The sequence below is a fragment of the Cinclus cinclus genome, unplaced genomic scaffold (genome assembly GCF_963662255.1).
Source record: "Cinclus cinclus unplaced genomic scaffold, bCinCin1.1 SCAFFOLD_324, whole genome shotgun sequence".
Lineage (NCBI taxonomy): Eukaryota > Metazoa > Chordata > Aves > Passeriformes > Cinclidae > Cinclus > Cinclus cinclus.
Genome location: NW_026912105.1, coordinates 1 through 17,874, shown reverse-complemented (window position 1 = coordinate 17,874; position 17,874 = coordinate 1). Strand labels below are relative to the sequence as shown.

The following is a 17,874-nucleotide window of genomic DNA, read 5'->3' as shown; positions in this document are numbered from 1 at the left end:
GAAATGGGGAGAAATGGGGGGGAAATGGGGGGAAATGGGGGAGAAATGGGGGGGAAATGGGGAAAATGGGGGAAATAGGGGGGAAAATGGGGGAAAATGGGGGGAACATGGAGGAGAAATGGGGGGAGAAATGGGGGAAATTGGGATCCTCTGTCCCTGCCCTGGGGCTGCTGCTGCTCGTGCTGGCACTCAGGATATCCCGGGGGGGAATAATCCCAAATCGGGGGGGAAAATGGGGGAGAAATGGGGGAGAAATGGGGAAAAATGGGGGAGAAATGGGGGAAAATTGGGGGGAAAATTGGGGGAAAAGGAAAGAAATTGTGGAAAAATGGGGAAAATCGGGGTGAAAAAATGGAGAAAAATGGGGATAAAAGGGGGAAGAAAATGGGAAAAATCGGTGAAAAAAGGGGAAATAATTGGGGAAAAATGGGTGAAAAAATGGGGGAGAAAACGCAAAAATTGGGGGAGAAATGGGGAAAATTGGGGGGAAAGATGTGGGGAAAAATTGGGAAAAATGGGGGGGAAAATCGGGGAAAAAATGGTGAAAAAATGGACAAAAAAATCAGTGAAAAAATGGACAAAAACAGGGAAAAAATTGGGGAAATAACGCGAAAAATCGGTGAAAAAATGGGGGGGAAATGGGAAAAAATTGGGAAAAAATGAGGGAAAGTTGGGGGGAAAAATGGGGGAGAAATGGGGAAAAAATGGGGAGAAAATGTGTGGAAAAAATTGGGAAAAATGGGGAAAATCCGGGGGAAAATTTGGGTAAAAATGGGGAAAAGATGGAGAAAAAAATGGTGGGAAATGGGGGGGAAATGGGAAAAATCAGAGAAGAAAATGGGAAAAATCGGTGAAAAATGGAGAAAAACAGGGAAAAAATTGGGGGAAAAACAGGAAAAACCGGTGAAAAAATGGGGGAGAAATGGGAAAAAATTGAGAAAATTGGGGAGAAAAATGAGGGAGATATGGGGGAGAAATGGAGGAAAAATGGAGAAAAAAATTGGGAAAAATGGGGAGAAAATGTGTGAAAAAAATTGGGAAAAATGGGGGGGAAATTGGGGGAAAATTGGTGGAAAAATGGGGAAAATCGTGGGAAAAAATGGGGAAAAAATGGAGAAAAATCTGAAGAAAATGGGGAAAAACAGTGAAAAAATGGACAAAAAAATCAGTAAAAAAATGGAGAAAAACAGGGAAAAAATTGGGGAAATAACAGGAAAAATCGGTGAGACAATGGGGGAGAAATGGGAAAAAATTGGGGAAAAATGAGGAAAATAGGCGGGAAAATGGGGGAGAAATGGGGAAAAAGTGGAGGAAAATGGGGAGAAAATGTGGGAAAAAATTGGGAAAAATGGGGGGGAAATCGGGGGAAAAATCAGGGAAAAAATGGCGGAAAATGGGGTAAAAATGGGGAGAAAATGTGTGAAAAAATTGGGGGAAAATGGGAAAAATTGGAGAAGAAAATGGGAAAAATCAGTGAAAAAATGGGGGAGAAATGGGAAAAAATGGAGGAAAACGGGGAGAAAATGTGGGAAAAAATTGGGAAAAATGGGGGGGAAATCGGGGAAAAAATGGGGTAAAAATCAGGGGAAAAATGGAGAAAAACAGGGAAAAAATGGGGACAAAAACGCGAAAAATCGGTGAAAAAAATGGGGGAGAAATGGGAAAAAATTGGGAAAAATGGGGAAATTTAAGAAAATAAATTGGGAGGAAATGGGGGAAAATTGGGGGAAAAAGTGGAGAAAAAGGGGAAAATGGAGAAAAATGGGGAGGGAAATGGGGGAAAAATGGGAAAAATCGGTGAAGAAATGGGGGGGAAATGGGGAATTTAATGGGGAATTTAATGGGGAAATGTGGGAAATGGGAATTTAATGGGGAAATGGGGGGAAATGGGAATTTAATGGGGGAAATGGGGGGAAAATGGGAATTTAATGGGGAATTTAATGGGGAAAATGGGGGAAAAGATGGGAAATGGGGGAAATGGGAATTTAATGGGGAATTTAATGGGGAAAATGGGAATTTAATGGGGGAAAGATGGGAAAAATTGGTGAAGAAATGGGGGGAAATGGGGAATTTAATCGGGAATTTAATCGGGAATTTAATTGGGAAATGGGGGATTTAGTGGGGAAAATGGGAATTTAATGGGGAATTTAATGGGGGAAATGGGGAATTTAATGGGGAAATGGGGGAGAAATGGGAATTTAATGGGGGAAGAGATGGGGGAAATGGGGAATTGAATGGGGGATTTAATGGGGAATTTAATGGGGAATTTAATGGGGAATTTAATGGGGAATTTAATGGGGGAAATGGGGAATTTAATGGGGAATTTAATGGGGAATTTAATGGGGGAAATGGGGAATTTAATGGGGAATTCAATGGGGGAAATGGGGAAATCTGGGGGTTTGGGGGTCCCAGGGGGGGTTGGGGTTTGGGGGTCCCGGCTCTTTCCTTGACCCCTCCCCCACGCCCTGGACCTGTGGATGAGGCTGAGCCGGAGTGAGGAGGGGGATGGGGACCCCCCGGCGGGGGAGGTGAGGGGACCCCAAATCCTGACCCCAAATCCTGACCCCAAGTCCCGACCTCTGGGACCCCAAATCCTGACCCCAAATCCCAACCCCTGAGACCCCAAATCCCGACCCCTGGGACCCCAAATCCTGACCCCAAATCCCGACCCCTGGGACCCCAAATCCTGACCCCCCGTACCCCAATCCTGACCCCGTACCCCAATCCTGACCCCCCGTACCCCAATCCTGACCCTGTACCCCAATCCTGACCCCCCGTACCCCCATCCTGACCCTGTACCCCAATCCTGACCCCGTACCCCAATCCTGACCCCCCCCGTACCCCCATCCTGACCCCGTACCCCAATCCTGGCCCCGTACCCCCATCCTGACCCCTGTACCCCAATCCTAACCCCGTACCCCCATCCTGACCCCCCCTGTACCCCCATCCTGACCCCGTACCCCAATCCTGACCCCGTACCCCAATCCTGACCCGTACCCCAATCCTGACCCCCCCTGTAGCCCCATCCTGACCCCTGTACCCCATTGCAGCCCCGAGGGTCCCTGCTGTACCTGGTGCCCCCCGTTCTGGTCTCTTGGGGTGCGGGGGGTGCCCTGTACCTGTTGCCCGTTCGGGGTCAGGCCGTGGCCACCCAGCACTTCCCGGTGGGCGAGGCCGAGGCCGTGGTGCTGGCCCTGATCGGGATCTACGTGGCCGGGATGGCTCTGCCCCACAGCACCCACAGGTACGGGGTCCCTGAAATGGGTCTGGGGTCCCGAAATGGGTCTGGGGTCCTGAAATGGGTCTGGGGTCCTGAAATGGGTCTGGGGGTGTTTGGGGTCTCTGGGTGCTGGCCCTGATCGGGATCTACGTGGCCGGGATGGCTCTGCCCCACAGCACCCACAGGTACGGGGTCCCTGAAATGGGTCTGGGGTCCCGAAATGGGTCTGGGGTCCTGAAATGGGTCTGGGGTCCTGAAATGGGTCTGGGGGTGTTTGGGGTCTCTGGGTGCTGGCCCTGATCGGGATCTACGTGGCCGGGATGGCTCTGCCCCACAGCACCCACAGGTACGGGGTCCCTGAAATGGGTCTGGGGTCCCGAAATGGGTCTGGGGTCCTGAAATGGGTCTGGGGTCCTGAAATGGGTCTGGGGTCCCTAAAGGCATATGGGATGACACAGGTGTGACACAGGTGTGGCACTGGGCGACAAAGGTGTAACACAGGTGTGACAGGTGTGACACAGGGGACACAGGTGTGAGAGGTGACACAGGTGTGATGGTGTGACACAGGTGTGACACAAGTGTGACACGGGTGTGACAGGTGTGACACAGGTGACAGAGGTGTGATACAGGTGTGCCACAGGTGTGATGGTGTGACACAGGTGTGACACAGGTGTGGCACAGGTGTGACAGGTGTGACACAGGGGGACACAGGTGTGATGGTGTAACACAGGTGTGACACAGGTGTGACACAGGTGTGACAGGTGTGACACAGGGGGACACAGGTGTGACACAGGTGTGATGGTGTGACACGGGTGTGACAGGTGTGACACAGGTGTGACATGGGTGTGACAGGTGTGACACAGGTGTGTCCCTGTCCCCAGGGCGCTCTCAGGTGGTGGCCAGCGCACCTGGATGATGCTGAAGCTGCTGGCCCTGCTGGCCCTGGCCCTGCTCCTCACCTGCCTGGCCCTGCTCAACTTCTCCCTGGGATTCCTGCTCGGGGTCACCCTCGTGCCCCCCGCAGCCGCTGTGAGACCTGGGGGCAACAGGTGAGACCTGGGGGACAGGTGAGACATGGGGGGGACAGGTGAGAGGAGACAGGTGAGACCTGGGGGCAACAGGTGAGATCTGGGGGGGGACAGGTGAGACATGGGGGGGACAGGTGAGAGGAGACAGATGAGACCTGGGGGGAGACAGGTGAGACCTGGGGGCAACAGGTGAGATCTGGGGGGACAGGTGAGACCTGGGGGGGACAGGTGAGAGTTGGGACAGGTGAGACATGGGGGAGACAGGTGAGACCTGGGGGCAACAGGTGAGACCTGGGGGACAGGTGAGACATGGGGGGGACAGGTGAGAGGAGACAGGTGAGACCTGGGGGCAACAGGTGAGATCTGGGACAGGTGAGACATGGGGGGGACAGGTGAGACATGGGGGGACAGGTGAGAGGAGACAGGTGAGACCTGGGGGGGGCAGGTGAGACCTGGGGAGACAGGTGAGACATGGGGGGGACAGGTGAGGCACAGGACAGGTGAGAGAGGACAGGTGTAACTGGACAGGTGAGACACAGGACAGTTGTAACACGGGACAGGTGTAACACAGGACAGGTAAGATCTGGGGGGACAGGTGAGATGCCTTGGACACAGGTGAGGAGGGGGCTGTGGGGGTCCCCAGTGATCTCTGGGTGCTCTCAGGTGCTCTCAGGTGGTCCCAGGTGCTCTCAGGTGGTTCCTGGTGGTCCCAGGGTGCTCCTAGGTATTCTCAGATGCTCTCAGGTGATCTCAGGTGGTCCCAGGTGCTCTCAAGTGTTCTCAGGTGGCACCTGGTGGTCTCAGATGCTCTTGGGTGCTCACAGATGGTCCCAGGTGTTCTCAGGTGCTCTCAGGTGTTCCCTAACCCCCGTGTCTCACCTGTCCCCCCGTGTCTCACCTGTCCCAGGTTACCCCTGGCCATCCTCCTGGTGCTCACCACGCCGGCGCTGTCGCTGTTCCTGGGGGGTCCCTGGGTGCTCCCAGGTGCTCTCAGGTGTTCCCTAACCCCCGTGTCTCACCTGTCCCCCCGTGTCTCACCTGTCCCAGGTTACCCCTGGCCATCCTCCTGGTGCTCACCACGCCGGCGCTGTCGCTGTTCCTGGGGGGTCCCTGGGTGCTCCCAGGTGCTCTCAGGTGTTCCCTAACCCCCGTGTCTCACCTGTCCCCCCGTGTCTCACCTGTCCCAGGTTACCCCTGGCCATCCTCCTGGTGCTCACCACGCCGGCGCTGTCGCTGTTCCTGGCCGTGCTGCTGGAGCGGGAGCTGCTGGAGGCCCCGGCGGGGCCAGGTGAGGCCTGGCAGCGATTCCTGGGGGCGCTGGGCCAGGGGCTGCTGCAGGAACACCTGCACGGGGCACACCTGAGCCCCCTGCTCTGCCTGGGAGCCTACCCCTGCTGGCTGCTGCTCTGGAACGTGCTCTTCTGGAAGTGACGGACGGACACGCGGGGGGACGGACACACGGACGGACACCTGGACGGACACCTGGACGGACACCTGGACGGACACCTGGATGGACACACAGACACAGGGATGGACACCTGGATGGACACCTGGATGGACACGTGGATGGACACACAGACACGGGGATGGACACCTGGATGGACACGTGGATGGACACACAGACACGGGGATGGACACCTGGACGGACACCTGGATGGACACACAGACACAGGGATGGACACCTGGATGGACACACGGACATGGGGACGGACACACGGACAGATCTCCAGCAGGGACAGACCCACGGACAGTCCCACAGAGGGACCCCTGGACAGTGACAGCCCTGGAGGGGCCCAGGGACCCCCCCAGACCCCCGGACAGACAGACGGACACAGCCACGGACAGACAGACGGACAGAGCCAGGGACAGACAGACGGACACAGCCACGGACAGACAGACGGACAGAGCCAGGGACAGAGTGATGGACAGAGCCAGGGACAGAGTGACGGACAGAGCCAGGGACAGACAGACGGACACAGCCAGGGACAGACAGACAGACAGAGCCAGGGACAGACTGAGGGACAGAGCCAGGGACAGACTGACGGACAGAGCCCCGGGGTGCCCTCTCTGTGCCCCTGCCCCGCACCGGGACCCCAAACTGGGGCAATTGGGAGGGGGCGGGGCTTTTTATTGATGGGCGTGGCTCTGGTTTTTTGTGGGCGTGGTTTTTATGGAGGGGCGTGGCCTATCCCTATGTGCGTTTCCCGCCCTCCGCCAGGGGGAGCCGCAATAAAAGAGCTGAACCCCCTATCTGCTCATGCGTGTTCGTGACGTCACTTCCTCCTTCCAGCTACGTCATTTCCGGGGCGTCGCGGCGCGTCCCCTCGACCTCGGTGATGGCGGCGCTGCGGGGCCTGCGGGGCCTGCCGGGGCTGCGGCGCCTCCCGGGCCCGCCGGGGCCCGGCCTCGCTCCCCGCACGCTGCTGCTCCCGCGGGGCTGCCCCGATGGAGGCCCCGGCACGGTGAGCGCGGCCCGAGCGCTGCGGGAAGGTCACGGCGGGCGGCGGGGCGGGGGTCCGGGGCCGACCCCTCAGAGCCGCGCTCCGGTCACGGCGCGGCCTCGGGGCCTGGGACCTGGTCAAGGGACGCGATTCACCCCAGCCGCGGTGCCCGGTGCCCCCCATTCCGTCCCGGGGAGCTCGTTTCCCTCTCCCGGTGCCCCCCATCCCTTCCCGGGGAGCTCCGTTCCCTCTCCCGGTGCCCCCCATCCCTTCCCGGGGAGCTCCTTTCCCTCTCCCGGTGCCCCCCATTCCGTCCCGGGGAGCTCCTTTCCCTCTCCCGGTGCCCCCCATTCCGTCCCGGGGAGCTCCTTTCCCTCTCCCGGTGCCCCCCATTCCGTCCCGGGGAGCTCCTTTCCCTCTCCCGGTGCCCCCCATCCCTTCCCGGGGAGCTCCTTTCCCTCTCCCGGTGCCCCCCATCCCTTCCCGGGGAGCTCCTTTCCCTCTCCCGGTGCCCCCCATCCCTTCCCGGGGAGCTCCTTTCCCTCTCCCGGTGCCCCCCATCCCTTCCCGGGGAGCTCCTTTCCCTCTCCCGGTACCCCCGGTTCCCACCCCAGCCCCTCCCGCTGTCCCCTCCCGTTCTCCGCGGGTCCCCCGGAGCTGCTCCCCCCTTTTCCCCGCGGTGTTCCCGGTGTGTCCCGCCCTACCCTTTGCGGTGTCCTTTGCCCGCCCTTCGCCGTGTTCCCGGTAATTCCGCCATTCCCGCCGTTCCCGTTATTCCCGGGACTCCATCATTGCTTTTGTTCCCCCCGGAGTTTTGGGGTCCTCGGTGCCTCTGGATCCCTCGTGTCTCCCCTCCCCCAGGTGTCCCTGACCCCCCCGGGTGTCCCCGTCCCCCCCCCCCCCAGGTATCCCTAACCCTGTCCCTCCCCCAGGTGTCCCTAACTCTGTCCATCCCCCACCAGGTGTCCCTAACTCTGTCCCTGTCCCTCCCCCAGGTGTCCCTGTCCCTCCCCCAGGTGTCCCTGTCGTGTCCCCCCCCCCCCCAGGTGTCCCTAACCCTGTCCCTGTCCCTCCCCCAGGTGTCCCTAACCCTGTCCCTGTCCCTCCCCCAGGTGTCCCTGTCCCTCCCCCAGGTGTCCCTAACCCTGTCCCTGTCCCTCCCCCAGGTGTCCCTAACCCTGTCCCTGTCCCTCCCCCAGGTGTCCCTAACCCTGTCCCTGTCCCTCCCCCAGGTGTCCCTGTCATCCTTCCCGGGCCATTCCCGGTTCCGTTCCCGGTCCCGCTGGGCCCTGGCGGTTCTGGGGGTGCTGGCGGGGGGGGGGTCCCTGTCCCTGGCTCTGTCGCTCGGGGGGGGCCCCCTGAGAGCGGGGGAGCTGGAGCTGCACCCCCCAAACTTCCCCTGGAGCCACGGGGGGGCCCTGGCGGCGCTGGACCACGCCAGGTACGGGCAGGGATTGAACTGGGGGGGACTGGGGGGGACTGGGAGTGCTGGGACACGCCAGGTACGGGCAGGGATTGAACTGGGGGCACTGGGAGTGCTGGGACACGCCAGGTACGGGCAGGGATTGAACTGGGGGGCACTGGGAGTGCCCAGGTACGGGCAGGGATTGAACTGGGGGGGACTGGGAGTGCTGGGACACGCCAGGTACGGGCAGGGATTGAACTGGGGGCACTGGGAGTGCTGGGACACGCCAGGTACGGGCAGGGATTGAACTGGGGGGCACTGGGAATGCTGGACCACGCCAGGTACAGACAGGGATTGAACTGGGGGCACTGGGAGTGCTGGGACACGCCAGGTACGGGCAGGGATTGAACTGGGGGGCACTGGGAGTGCCCAGGTACGGGCAGGGATTGAACTGGGGGGGACTGGGAGTGCTGGGACACGCCAGGTACGGGCAGGGATTGAACTGGGGGCACTGGGAGTGCTGGGACACGCCAGGTACGGGCAGGGATTGAACTGGGGGGCACTGGGAGTGCCCAGGTACGGGCAGGGATTGAACTGGGGGGGACTGGGAGTGCTGGGACACGCCAGGTACGGGCAGGGATTGAACTGGGGGGCACTGGGAGTGCTGGGACACGCCAGGTACGGGCAGGGATTGAACTGGGGGGCACTGGGAGTGCTGGGACACGCCAGGTACGGGCAGGGATTGAACTGGGGGGCACTGGGAATGCTGGGACACGCCGGGTACGGGCAGGGATTGAACTGGGGGGCACTGGGAGTGCTGGGACACGCCAGGTACGGGCAGGGATTGAACTGGGGGGCACTGGGAGTGCTGGGACACGCCAGGTACGGGCAGGGATTGAACTGGGGGGCACTGGGAGTGCTGGGACACGCCGGGTACGGGCAGGGATTGAACTGGGGGCACTGGGAGTGCTGGGACACGCCGGGTACGGGCAGGGATTGAACTGGGGGCACTGGGAGTGCTGGGACACGCCAGGTACGGGCAGGGATTGAACTGGGGGCACTGGGAGTGCTGGGACACGCCAGGTACGGGCAGGGATTGAACTGGGGGCACTGGGAGTGCTGGGACACGCCAGGTACGGGCAGGGATTGAACTGGGGGGGACTGGGAGTGCTGGGACACGCCAGGTACGGGCAGGGATTGAACTGGGGGGGACTGGGAGTGCTGGGACACGCCAGGTACGGGCAGGGATTGAACTGGGGGGCACTGGGAGTGCTGGGACACGCCAGGTACGGGCAGGGATTGAACTGGGGGCACTGGGAGTGCTGGGACACGCCAGGTACGGGCAGGGATTGAACTGGGGGGCACTGGGAGTGCTGGGACACGCCAGGTACGGGCAGGGATTGAACTGGGGGGCACTGGGAGTGCTGGGACATGCCAGGTACGGGCAGGGATTGAACTGGGGGGGACTGGGAGTGCTGGGACACGCCAGGTACGGGCAGGGATTGAACTGGGGGGCACTGGGAATGCTGGGACACGCCAGGTACGGGCAGGGATTGAACTGGGGGGCACTGGTAGTGCTGGGACACGCCAGGTACGGGCAGGGATTGAACTGGGGGGCACTGGGGGGCACTGGTAGTGCTGGGACACGCCAGGTACGGGCAGGGATTGAACTGGGGGCACTGGGAGTGCCCAGGTACGGGCAGGGATTGAACTGGGGGCACTGGGAGTGCTGGGACACGCCAGGTACGGGCAGGGATTGAACTGGGGGCACTGGGGGGCACTGGGAGTGCTGGGGGGGGATTGGGGGGTGCTGGAATGTACCAGGTATGGGGAGGGGAGGGGGGGGAGGAAATTTGGGGGTGCCGGGAGGAATTTGGGGAGGTCCTGGAGGGGTTTTTTTTGGGGGGGGTCCTGGAGGGATTTTTTTGGGGGGAAAATTGGGGGGATTTGAGGAAAAATTGGGGGGAGGGGAGATTTTTGGGGGGGTCTTTGGAAATTTTGGGAAGGGTCTGGGGAACCTGGACCACGCCAGGTGATGAGGGAGGAATTTGGGGTGGGCTTGGGGGGTCCTGGGGAGGGGGGTTTGGGGTCTCTGTGTCCCCCCAGGGGGTTCCAGGTGTGTTTGGGGTGATTTTTGGGGTCCCTGTACCTGCAGGGGGTTCCAGGTGTTTTTGGGGTGATTTTTTTGGGGTGATTTTGGGGTCCCTGTCCCCGCAGTGTCCGCAGGGGGTTCCAGGTGTACCGCCAGGTGTGCTCCGCCTGTCACTCCATGGAGTTCGTGGCGTTCCGCAATCTCATCGGTGTCACCCACACCGAGGCCGAGGCCAAGGCGCTGGCAGAGGAGGTGACAGCCCCCAGGTGTCACCCCCCAGGTGTCACCTGAACCCCCGGTGTCACCCCCTAATGTCCCTCACCCGTGTCCCTCACCTGTGTCCCTCACCCGTGTCTGTGTCCCACCTGTGTTCCTCACCTCCCACCTGTGTCCCTCACCTGTGTCCCTCACCTGTGTCCCTCACCTGTGTCCCTCACCTGTGTCTCACCTGTCGCTCTCACCTGCGCAGGTGGAAGTTCAGGATGGCCCCGATGAGAACGGGGAGATGTTCATGGGGCTCTGCTGTACCTGTGTCCCTCACCTGTGTCCCTCACCTGTGTCCCACACCTGTGTCCCACACCTGTGTCCCTCACCTGTCGCTGTCTCACCTGCGCAGGTGGAGGTGCAGGACGGCCCCGATGAGAACGGGGAGATGTTCATGGGGCTCTGCTTCACCTGTGTCCCACACCTGTGTCCCACACCTGTGTCCCACACCTGTGTCCCACACCTGTGTCCCACACCTGTGTCCCTCACCTGTGTCCCACACCTGTGTCCCACACCTGTCGCTGTCTCACCTGCGCAGGTGGAGGTGCAGGACGGCCCCGATGAGAACGGGGAGATGTTCATGGGGCTCTGCTTCACCTGTGTCCCACACCTGTGTCCCACACCTGTGTCCCACACCTGTGTCCCACACCTGTGTCCCACACCTGTGTCCCTCACCTGTGTCCCTCACCTGTGTCTCACCTGTCGCTCTCACCTGCGCAGGTGGAGGTGCAGGACGGCCCCGATGAGAACGGGGAGATGTTCATGGGGCTCTGCTGTACCTGTGTCCCTCACCTGTGTCCCACACCTGTGTCCCACACCTGTGTCCCACACCTGTGTCCCTCACCTGTCTCACCTGTGTCCCTCACCTGTTGCTGTCTCACCTGCGCAGGTGGAGGTGCAGGATGGCCCCGATGAGAACGGGGAGATGTTCATGGGGCTCTGCTGTACCTGTGTCCCTCACCTGTGTCCCTCACCTGTGTCCCTCACCTGTGTCCCACACCTGTGTCCCACACCTGTCTCACCTGTCTCTGTCTCACCTGCGCAGGTGGAGGTGCAGGACGGCCCCGATGAGAACGGGGAGATGTTCATGGGGCTCTGCTGTACCTGTGTCCCTCACCTGTGTCCCTCACCTGTGTCCCACACCTGTGTCCCACACCTGTGTCCCACACCTGTGTCCCACACCTGTGTCCCACACCTGTGTCCCTCACCTGTGTCCCACACCTGTGTCCCACACCTGTCGCTGTCTCACCTGCGCAGGTGGAGGTGCAGGACGGCCCCGATGAGAACGGGGAGATGTTCATGGGGCTCTGCTGTACCTGTGTCCCTCACCTGTGTCCCACACCTGTGTCCCACACCTGTGTCCCACACCTGTGTCCCACACCTGTGTCCCACACCTGTGTCCCACACCTGTGTCCCACACCTGTGTCCCACACCTGTGTCCCTCACCTGTGTCCCACACCTGTGTCCCACACCTGTCGCTGTCTCACCTGCGCAGGTGGAGGTGCAGGACGGCCCCGATGAGAACGGGGAGATGTTTTTGCGGCCCGGGAAGATCTCGGATTATTTTCCCAAACCTTATCCCAACGCCGAGGCCGCGCGGGCGGCCAACAACGGAGCCCTGCCCCCCGACCTGAGCTACATCGTCAACGCCAGGTGAGGGGTGAGGGGTGAGGGGTCTGGGTTTGGGGTTTGGGGTCTGGGTTTGGGGTTTGGGAATTTGGGGTTTGGGGTTTGGGGTCACCCAACAACGGAGCCCTGCCCCCCGACCTGAGCTACATCGTCAACGCCAGGTGAGGGGTGAGGGGTGAGGGGTCTGGGTTTGGGGTCTGGGTTTGGGGTTTGGGGTGTGGGTTTGGGGTCTGGGTTTGGGGTTTGGGGTTTGGGGTTTGGGAATTTGGGGTTTGGGGTTTGGGGTCACCCAACAACGGAGCCCTGCCCCCCGACCTGAGCTACATCGTCAACGCCAGGTGAGGGGTGAGGGGTGAGGGGTCTGGGTTTGGGGTTTGGGGTCTGGGTTTGGGGTTTGGGAATTTGGGGTTTGGGGTTTGGGGTCACCCAACAACGGAGCCCTGCCCCCCGACCTGAGCTACATCGTCAACGCCAGGTGAGGGGTTTGGGATTTGGGGTCTGGGTTTGGGGTCTGGGTTTGGGGTTTGGGGTCTGGGTTTGGGGTTTGGGGTCTGGGTTTGGGGTTTGTGGTTTGGGGTTTGGGAATTTGGGAATTTGTGGTTTGGGCTTTTGGGTTTGGGAATTTGGGGTTTGGGATTTGGGATTTGGGGTTTGGGGTTTGGGAATTTGGGGTTTGGGAATTTGGGGTTTGGGAATTTGGGGTTTGGGGATTTGGGAATTTGGGGTTTGGGAATTTGGGGTTTGGGAATTTGGGATTTGGGGTTTGGGAATTTGGGAATTTGGGGTTTGGGGTTTGTGGTTTGGGGTTTGGGGTCTGGGTTTGGGGTTTGTGGTTTGGGGTTTGGGAATTTGGGATTTGGGGTTTGGGATTTGGGGTTTGGGAATTTGGGGTTTGGGATTTGGGAATTTGGGGTTTGGGAATTTGGGAATCTGGGGTTTGGGGTTTGGGATTTGGGAATTTGTGGTTTGGGGTTTTGGGTTTGGGAATTTGGGGTTTGCAGTTTGGGAATTTGGGATTTGGGGTTTGGGGATTTGGGAATTTGGGGTTTGGGGTTTGGGATTTGGGAATTTGTGGTTTGGGCTTTTGGGTTTGGGAATTTGGGGTTTGGGATTTGGGATTTGGGGTTTGGGGTTTGGGAATTTGGGGTTTGGGAATTTGGGGTTTGCAGTTTGGGAATTTGGGATTTGGGGTTTGGGGTTTGGGAATTTGGGGTTTGGGGTTTGGGAATTTGGGATTTGGGGTTTGGGAATTTGGGAATTTGGGGTTTGGGGTTTGTGGTTTGGGGTTTGGGGTCTGGGTTTGGGGTTTGTGGTTTGGGGTTTGGGAATTTGGGATTTGGGGTTTGGGATTTGGGGTTTGGGAATTTGGGGTTTGGGATTTGGGAATTTGGGGTTTGGGAATTTGGGAATCTGGGGTTTGGGGTTTGGGATTTGGGAATTTGTGGTTTGGGGTTTTGGGTTTGGGAATTTGGGGTTTGCAGTTTGGGAATTTGGGATTTGGGGTTTGGGGATTTGGGAATTTGGGGTTTGGGGTTTGGGATTTGGGAATTTGTGGTTTGGGCTTTTGGGTTTGGGAATTTGGGGTTTGGGATTTGGGATTTGGGGTTTGGGGTTTGGGAATTTGGGGTTTGGGAATTTGGGGTTTGGGGATTTGGGAATTTGGGGTTTGGGAATTTGGGGTTTGGGAATTTGGGGTTTGGGGTTTGGGAATTTGGGATTTGGGGTTTGGGAATTTGGGAATTTGGGGTTTGGGGTTTGTGGTTTGGGGTTTGGGGTCTGGGTTTGGGGTTTGTGGTTTGGGGTTTGGGAATTTGGGATTTGGGGTTTGGGATTTGGGGTTTGGGAATTTGGGGTTTGGGATTTGGGAATTTGGGGTTTGGGAATTTGGGAATCTGGGGTTTGGGGTTTGGGATTTGGGAATTTGTGGTTTGGGGTTTTGGGTTTGGGAATTTGGGGTTTGCAGTTTGGGAATTTGGGATTTGGGGTTTGGGGATTTGGGAATTTGGGGTTTGGGGTTTGGGATTTGGGAATTTGTGGTTTGGGCTTTTGGGTTTGGGAATTTGGGGTTTGGGATTTGGGATTTGGGGTTTGGGGTTTGGGAATTTGGGGTTTGGGAATTTGGGGTTTGGGGATTTGGGAATTTGGGGTTTGGGAATTTGGGGTTTGGGAATTTGGGGTTTGGGGTTTGGGAATTTGGGATTTGGGGTTTGGGAATTTGGGAATTTGGGGTTTGGGGTTTGTGGTTTGGGGTTTGGGGTCTGGGTTTGGGGTTTGTGGTTTGGGGTTTGGGAATTTGGGATTTGGGGTTTGGGATTTGGGGTTTGGGAATTTGGGGTTTGGGATTTGGGAATTTGGGGTTTGGGAATTTGGGAATCTGGGGTTTGGGGTTTGGGATTTGGGAATTTGTGGTTTGGGGTTTTGGGTTTGGGAATTTGGGGTTTGCAGTTTGGGAATTTGGGATTTGGGGTTTGGGGATTTGGGAATTTGGGGTTTGGGGTTTGGGATTTGGGAATTTGTGGTTTGGGCTTTTGGGTTTGGGAATTTGGGGTTTGGGATTTGGGATTTGGGGTTTGGGGTTTGGGAATTTGGGGTTTGGGAATTTGGGGTTTGGGGATTTGGGAATTTGGGGTTTGGGAATTTGGGGTTTGGGAATTTGGGGTTTGGGGTTTGGGAATTTGGGATTTGGGGTTTGGGAATTTGGGAATTTGGGGTTTGGGGTTTGTGGTTTGGGGTTTGGGGTCTGGGTTTGGGGTTTGTGGTTTGGGGTTTGGGAATTTGGGATTTGGGATTTGGGGTTTGGGAATTTGGGGTTTGGGATTTGGGAATTTGGGGTTTGGGAATTTGGGAATCTGGGGTTTGGGATTTGGGAATTTGTGGTTTGGGGTTTTGGGTTTGGGAATTTGGGGTTTGCAGTTTGGGAATTTGGGATTTGGGGTTTGGGGATTTGGGAATTTGGGGTTTGGGGTTTGGGATTTGGGAATTTGTGGTTTGGGCTTTTGGGTTTGGGAATTTGGGGTTTGGGATTTGGGATTTGGGGTTTGGGAATTTGGGGTTTGGGGATTTGGGAATTTGGGGTTTGGGAATTTGGGGTTTGGGGTTTGGGAATTTGGGATTTGGGGTTTGGGAATTTGGGAATTTGGGGTTTGGGGTTTGGGATTTGGGAATTTGTGGTTTGGGCTTTTGGGTTTGGGAATTTGGGGTTTGGGATTTGGGATTTGGGGTTTGGGGTTTGGGAATTTGGGGTTTGGGGATTTGGGAATTTGGGGTTTGGGAATTTGGGGTTTGGGGTTTGGGAATTTGGGATTTGGGGTTTGGGAATTTGGGGTTTGGGGTTTGTGGTTTGGGGTTTGGGGTCTGGGTTTGGGGTTTGTGGTTTGGGGTTTGGGAATTTGGGATTTGGGATTTGGGGTTTGGGAATTTGGGGTTTGGGATTTGGGGTTTGGGAATTTGGGGTTTGGGATTTGGGAATTTGGGGTTTGGGAATTTGGGAATCTGGGGTTTGGGATTTGGGAATTTGTGGTTTGGGGTTTTGGGTTTGGGAATTTGGGGTTTGCAGTTTGGGAATTTGGGATTTGGGGTTTGGGGATTTGGGAATTTGGGGTTTGGGAATTTGGGGTTTGGGGTTTGGGAATTTGGGATTTGGGGTTTGGGAATTTGGGGTTTGGGGTTTGTGGTTTGGGGTTTGGGGTCTGGGTTTGGGGTTTGTGGTTTGGGGTTTGGGAATTTGGGATTTGGGGTTTGGGATTTGGGGTTTGGGAATTTGGGGTTTGGGATTTGGGAATTTGGGGTTTGGGAATTTGGGAATCTGGGGTTTGGGGTTTGGGATTTGGGAATTTGTGGTTTGGGGTTTTGGGTTTGGGAATTTGGGGTTTGCAGTTTGGGAATTTGGGATTTGGGGTTTGGGGATTTGGGAATTTGGGGTTTGGGGTTTGGGATTTGGGAATTTGTGGTTTGGGCTTTTGGGTTTGGGAATTTGGGGTTTGGGATTTGGGATTTGGGGTTTGGGGTTTGGGAATTTGGGGTTTGGGAATTTGGGGTTTGGGGATTTGGGAATTTGGGGTTTGGGAATTTGGGGTTTGGGGTTTGGGAATTTGGGATTTGGGGTTTGGGAATTTGGGAATTTGGGGTTTGGGGTTTGGGATTTGGGAATTTGTGGTTTGGGCTTTTGGGTTTGGGAATTTGGGGTTTGGGATTTGGGAATTTGGGGTTTGGGAATTTGGGGTTTGGGGATTTGGGAATTTGGGGTTTGGGAATTTGGGGTTTGGGGTTTGGGAATTTGGGATTTGGGGTTTGGGAATTTGGGGTTTGGGATTTGGGAATTTGGGGTTTGGGGTTTGGGATTTGGGAATTTGTGGTTTGGGTGGGAATTTGGGGTTTGGGAATTTGGGATTTGGGGTTTGGGAATTTGGGGTTTGGGATTTGGGAATTTGGGGTTTGGGGTTTGGGATTTGGGAATTTGTGGTTTGGGTGGGAATTTGGGGTTTGGGAATTTGGGATTTGGGGTTTGGGAATTTGGGGTTTGGGATTTGGGAATTTGGGGTTTGGGATCTGGGAATTTGTGGTTTGGGGTTTTGGGTTTGGGAATTTGGGGTTTGGGAATTTGGGGTTTGGGAATTTGGGGTTTGGGATCTGTGGGTGCTGAACCCGTTCCCACGGGATCTCCGGGTTTGGGGTTTGTGTAAGGGGGGAACCCCCAAACCCCTCGGAGCTTCCTTCCCATTGATTGGTTATTGATTGGTTATTGATCAGTTATTGATCATTTATTGATCAGTTATTGATCGATTATTGATCGATTATTGATCGATTATTGATCCCATTATTAATCAGCTATTGATCATTTATTGATCGGTTACTGATCAGTTATTGATCGGTTATTGATCAGTTATTGATCCCACAGGCACGGGGGTGAGGACTACGTGTTCTGACCCCGTTATTGATCAGTTATTGATCGGTTATTGATCAGTTATTGATCGGTTATTGATCAGTTATTGATCGGTTATTGATCAGTTATTGATCAGTTATTGATCAGTTATTGATCGGTTATTGATCAGTTATTGATCCCACAGGCACGGGGGTGAGGACTACGTGTTCTGACCCCGTTATTGATCGGTTATTGATCGGTTATTGATCGGTTATTGATCAGTTATTGATCGGTTATTGATCAGTTATTGATCCCACAGGCACGGGGGTGAGGACTACGTGTTCTGACCCCGTTATTGATCAGTTATTGATCGGTTATTGATCGGTTATTGATCGGTTATTGATCAGTTATTGATCGGTTATTGATCGGTTATTGATCGGTTATTGACCAGTTATTGATCGGTTATTGATCAGTTATTGATCGGTTATTGATCGGTTATTGATCGGTTATTGATCAGTTATTGATCCCACAGGCACGGGGGTGAGGACTACGTGTTCTGACCCCGTTATTGATCAGTTATTGATCGGTTATTGATTGGTTATTGATCAGTTATTGATCGGTTATTGATCAGTTATTGATCAGTTATTGATCGGTTATTGATCGGTTATTGATCAGTTATTGATCCCACAGGCACGGGGGTGAGGACTACGTGTTCTGACCCCGTTATTGATCAGTTATTGATCAGTTATTGATCGGTTATTGATCAGTTATTGATCCCACAGGCACGGGGGTGAGGACTATGTGTTCTGACCCCGTTATTGATCGGTTATTGATCGGTTATTGATCGGTTATTGATCAGTTATTGATCCCACAGGCACGGGGGTGAGGACTATGTGTTCTGACCCCGTTATTGATCGGTTATTGATCGGTTATT

At 56.3% G+C, this 17,874-nt stretch overlaps 2 protein-coding genes across 2 annotated transcripts; both read left to right on the top strand.

Moving 5' to 3' along the window:
* The first annotated feature begins 2,412 nt into the window (after positions 1–2,412).
* GPAA1 (glycosylphosphatidylinositol anchor attachment 1) lies at positions 2,413–6,496 on the top strand. The gene is made up of 4 exons (XM_062514421.1): positions 2,413–2,528; positions 3,051–3,244; positions 4,102–4,269; positions 5,436–6,496. Exons 1-4 carry the CDS (start codon positions 2,478–2,480, stop codon positions 5,677–5,679), a joined length of 657 nt encoding a protein of 218 aa, XP_062370405.1. The 5' UTR covers positions 2,413–2,477; the 3' UTR covers positions 5,680–6,496.
* Positions 5,460–17,730, top strand: LOC134057436 (cytochrome c1, heme protein, mitochondrial). Its single transcript, XM_062514422.1, has 6 exons — positions 5,460–5,536; positions 6,539–6,710; positions 7,922–8,130; positions 10,312–10,438; positions 11,946–12,103; positions 16,977–17,730. The coding sequence occupies exons 2-6, from the start codon at positions 6,585–6,587 to the stop codon at positions 17,002–17,004; spliced, it is 648 nt and encodes a 215-aa protein (XP_062370406.1). The 5' UTR covers positions 5,460–5,536; positions 6,539–6,584; the 3' UTR covers positions 17,005–17,730.
* The last annotated feature ends 144 nt before the right edge of the window (positions 17,731–17,874 follow it).

Bases quoted from the DNA above. Each gene is read 5' to 3' on its own strand.
- GPAA1 (XM_062514421.1), top strand. From the start codon at position 2,478: ATGAGGCTGAGCCGGAGTGAGGAGGGGGATGGGGACCCCCCGGCGGGG. The intron at 2,529-3,050 runs GTGAGGGGACCC...ACCCCATTGCAG, and splicing joins GGGACCCCCCGGCGGGGGAG to CCCCGAGGGTCCCTGCTGTA. The intron at 3,245-4,101 runs GTACGGGGTCCC...CCCTGTCCCCAG, and splicing joins CTGCCCCACAGCACCCACAG to GGCGCTCTCAGGTGGTGGCC.
- LOC134057436 (XM_062514422.1), top strand. From the start codon at position 6,585: ATGGCGGCGCTGCGGGGCCTGCGGGGCCTGCCGGGGCTGCGGCGCCTC. The intron at 8,131-10,311 runs GTACGGGCAGGG...CTGTCCCCGCAG, and splicing joins GCGGCGCTGGACCACGCCAG to TGTCCGCAGGGGGTTCCAGG. The intron at 12,104-16,976 runs GTGAGGGGTGAG...TTGATCCCACAG, and splicing joins AGCTACATCGTCAACGCCAG to GCACGGGGGTGAGGACTACG.